The sequence below is a fragment of the Parasteatoda tepidariorum genome, chromosome 3, assembly GCF_043381705.1.
Source record: "Parasteatoda tepidariorum isolate YZ-2023 chromosome 3, CAS_Ptep_4.0, whole genome shotgun sequence".
In the NCBI taxonomy this organism is placed as follows: domain Eukaryota; kingdom Metazoa; phylum Arthropoda; class Arachnida; order Araneae; family Theridiidae; genus Parasteatoda; species Parasteatoda tepidariorum.
This window is the reverse complement of record NC_092206.1, coordinates 14896145-14900601: the sequence shown is the minus strand read 5'-3', so window position 1 is coordinate 14900601 and position 4457 is coordinate 14896145. Positions and strand designations below refer to the sequence as shown.

The window sequence follows — 4457 nt, the reverse complement described above, 5'->3', positions numbered from 1 at the left end:
TTTTGTTCAAATCAATCATTTTAACTTCATACAGGATGTAAATGTTTTTGACTATCATCAGTTGAGGTATACAGTACATCTATTGGAATTTTCATCACATCCTTTCTAAAAAACTGTTGACGATTTTTCAAACTGCGATGCTATTTTTGCACAACTTTGTCACCAATGCTAACCCCAACATATAATCAAATGGTTTTTAAAACTGGCCACTGTGACAACTGTATTCGTTTTCAATAAAATCTGGTATATTCAGCTTAAGCAACAACTGAATTGTATTTCCATGGATCTTTCAAAGTTGAAAATTGTCTCAGTCTAAAACAGAATTTATCAGTGGCTGTTAGTAGCATGCTGCTACCACAGTGCTTGCGATTGTAAGATTTGTCTGGTCTTTAATCTTTAATAACCAAATAGCAGAAAGTCATTGTTTATTGCGTTATGCGCTGTTTTTTATGATATTTTCTTCGTTTTATCAAGAAGAGACTTCTTTAGATAAATATTTCGTTAGATTTTTCCGCGACTGCAAACTTCTGTTCGATGCGACGTTCATACTATTGCACTATGAACTATTCATACTAGTGCATTGTACTGAAAGTCTAATCACAATACGTGGAAATCTGTATACTATTTTTACATGTGTTTGGATGCTATGCTGTTTATTTTCATTTTAACTTCGAATTATTTAAAATTAAATCGAAGTAATCTATTAAGCAAGCATTTAATTTCTTTCGCAACCAACTCATAAATGAATCTTCTACAAGTACACTGTTATTATTAGTGGTAGGCTCACGCAAATGATTCTGAATGGCTATTATATTTGGAGGATGTGAAGTTTGTGTACTTTCAGAAATCATTTTCTTTTTTGGAACAGGTTTTTGGTTTTTGGCAAATTCATCAATTTCTGAGAACTTTTTTAATTCTCGAACTTTGCTTTCCAATGATGCATTTTTGCACTTTAGCATTTTATACTCCTCATTTAAGTCTTCAACTCTTTTCACCAATGAATTAGTATGCGTGCAATTCTCACATTTTTTGGAATCATCTTTTTCAGTTGTTAGCTCATATTCAGTGTTGGCCTTTTTTGCTTGCAGTGGTTTTACACTGACATCTGCAACACTTTTTACTCCCTGGTTTCTACGCATACTAATCATTTGGTTTTCCTCTGCACAAAAATGTTTATCCATTTTGAATCGGGTCCTGTTCCGATCTTACCACAATTGCTAAAGAAGCAGTGGCCAATTGCCTTTCCGGCATTCCACCTATTCCTCTGATCGGGCATCAGAAAAGTGTGAATAAAATTCAAGACAATCTTAATTTGCCCGTCTGCAATGCNGAATCGTGTCCTGTTCCGATCTTACCACAATTGCTAAAGAAGCAGTGGCCAATTGCCTTTCCGGCATTCCACCTATTCCTCTGGTCGGGCATCAGAAAAGTGTGAATAAAATTCAAGACAATCTTAATTTGCCCGTCTGCAATGCCCGTCGCGGAAAATATTCCAAGCACGAAGCTCTTAAAAACATCCTCCTGAAAAAAAATGCCGTTAAAATTTTTAACACATTATGCTTATAATAATTTTTAACACATAATGCTTATAGTTTTTTAACACATTATGCTTCTTTTTTTGCAAAAAAAAATCTTTTTTTCAGATGTTAATCTCCAAATTCCAAAACTTTCTACAAGCGTGAGCTATACTTAGGAATCGTGAATAAAATTCTAAAACTCCAAAGAAGCGTAATTAAATCTGTGAATGATAAAACTTTACAATTGAGTGTTATTATTTCTTTAAAATCTCAATTTATTTAGTCCTGAGCCTAAATATTTGGAATAAGTAAAATGTGAATAAAATGTTTTTTTTTTATTTATTTTTTAACCTATTATCTTTTTTTTAAACTTTGAATCTCCTCATATCTGTTAATGAATTATACAGTTAAAAATTGGGGAATAACATAAATTAATTTGAAATTTATTGAAGAATTCCAAGTTTTGACTTAAAAAGTTAAACTTTTGTGGTTGTGTCAACTCGAAAATTAATTCGCAGTAAAATATTTGATATTTGATATTGATTAAATGTCCAATCAAACTAGTGCACTATTATAAATAAACTCATCATAAATTTACTTATATCTTAAATATCAAACAAGGAATTTTAAAAATATTTCTTTATACTAAAACATATTTATTAATTTTTTACATCAAATTTTTCATTATTATTGATATAATATGTTTTCACCATATTTTGGTTGTCCATTTATGGTTGAAAAAGTTTTTAAACAAACTCGATTGAATGGATATTCATACCTAAGTATAAGCTACCTATATATATCCATATCTATATATACCTGGAGAATGTTGAACAGGATAGGATAGATGTCTCTGTTCCAGTTTCCGGCGCTGTTTATTGCTCTGGCCAGAGCTTTATTGGTGAAAAGCTCTAAAACCATCATACCAAACGCCCACAAGTCAAAAGCTTTGCCATCAACTTCTGCCCCACTTCCAAAAGATGGGCACGCTTCTGGAGGTCTATACATGAGCGGCAATCCAAGATCATCCCTGAAAAAAAAATTAACTTTAATTTAAAACCTTCTAAGCCACCAACAGTAAACTGGGACAGTGTCCATTTTGAAAATGGTTGAAAATTAAGGATCATAATCTTCAAAGTGACAAACTACCCAATGTGATTTTAAAGAGTTATAACGATTAAACATAATTTAGAATTGTCAGCTTATAATGTTCTATTTGTATTTCATTGTAACAGCATCATTCTGTCTTTCAGTTGAGCTTTATATAAAAATGACACACTACGTTTATTTAAACGTCGAAAATTTCAGCGATTTCATTCTTAACAAAACATTTTTGTTTTAATATCAGTTCACTATTTCCTTGTCCACCTTATTAATTTTAATCACCCTAATTGCCAAAAAATTTCTGCATTTCAATTTTTAATTTTTTTGAAGCACTTAACTGTGCTTTAATTTACTCTTTAAATTTCCTCCTCCGCTTGCTTACTGCTACCCACATGGTGAAGAATGCAATATTGGGGACTCTTTGATTTGGCGATAATTTTTGTTCAGTTTTGCTGCAACCTGTTTCTGGTTACCACGTATTCTTGGCTGCCTTTGCACTCAATGACGTCACCTGCTGGTTACCACAACTTTTTTTTTTTTTAATGTAATTGGTTCTTAGTTTATTTTCATATATATTTGCTTCTTTTCAAATCGCTGAATATAAGTGAGGACCCCGATTGTAAACTTTTACCCAAACCGTCTTTCTTTTTCCAATCTTTGCAGTGAAATTAAGAGATTCTAAGCTAAATATAATCTTAGTTGTACTTGAAAACGTTGTAAGTAAAAAATATTAACAGGAAAATGAATTTAATCCTCAAATGAAAACGCACTGAGCAATACACTTTGACTAATATTAAACAAATGCTAAATGGCCTACCTTGGTATTGCCTTTGTCGCACACGCCAAACAAGAGAAGTCACATATGACAGCTCTATAATCTTGCGAAATCAAGATATTGTCTGCCTTTATATCCAAGTGGCATGCCTCATTAAAGTGCAAATAAATTAGACCACAAAGGCTATCATTAAGCCACAATTTGAGGTAGTCTAGGGCACCTGATTGTCTCAAAAATTGCCCATCTAGAGCTGCATTTTGCAAATTGTCCCTGTAAATAGGCATTACAAAAACTCCTACATCAGGGTTAGTGAAGCTAAAGTATTGCAGGAGTGGGATGATATTTGGGTGAGACATTTTTGGCCAAATTTCAATCTCATTTTGCTTAATGACTTCCAGGGAAACAATCTTAACGGCAACTTCTTGGCCACAGAAGCCCGTCATTCTATATACGTCACCAAAGGCTCCAGACCCCAGCTTTTCGATGCACATGAAGTTGTGGGCTTCTAAAATTCTCATGGCATCCCTTTTCTGTTGGTAATGTTCTCCTGATAAATCAGGGGGGATGGGTTCTTGTTCATCCCAACCATGATCACTTTGATCAAAATGATCATCCATTTCTCAATCTACTCTACCAAAACGCAGGAAAAATATCCCAAAATCAATTTGCTGTTAAGCAAGAACTCTAAAACGCACAATCAGTGTTGAAAGCATAAGTTAGAATGGTCGAAAATGATTTTTCAAGTATTTAATTTAGTTTTTAATAATGAATATAGTTAATTGTTCATAGACTGACTTTTGTATTTAATTGTTAAGCAATAATTAAATTTTTTATACAACGAAATTTAAATGTGTTTTCCACTGTTTAAAATTAAAAAAAATGTAACTCATTGTTAAAAAACAGTAAATTAAACTTTCAGTGAAACTTTTATAGTGTTGAAATTTTATTATAAAAGACAAACCAAAAACTAAAATACTTTAATAACCATAATATATGTGTATCAATATATGGGAAGTGTCAATATATGGGAAGGATGCCTAAAAACCTGAATATCCTATTGA

General features: G+C 32.2%; 1 protein-coding gene across 1 annotated transcript; it reads right to left on the bottom strand.

Annotated features, from left to right (window-relative positions):
- Nucleotides 1-1296: 1296 nt before the first annotated feature.
- LOC107440793 (cyclin-dependent kinase 2-like) lies at nt 1297-4013 on the bottom strand. Its single transcript, XM_043046661.1, has 3 exons — nt 3439-4013; nt 2337-2547; nt 1297-1521 (listed from the first exon to the last, which is right to left on the bottom strand). Exons 1-3 carry the CDS (start codon nt 4011-4013, stop codon nt 1297-1299), a joined length of 1011 nt encoding a protein of 336 aa, XP_042902595.1.
- Nucleotides 4014-4457: the final 444 nt, after the last annotated feature.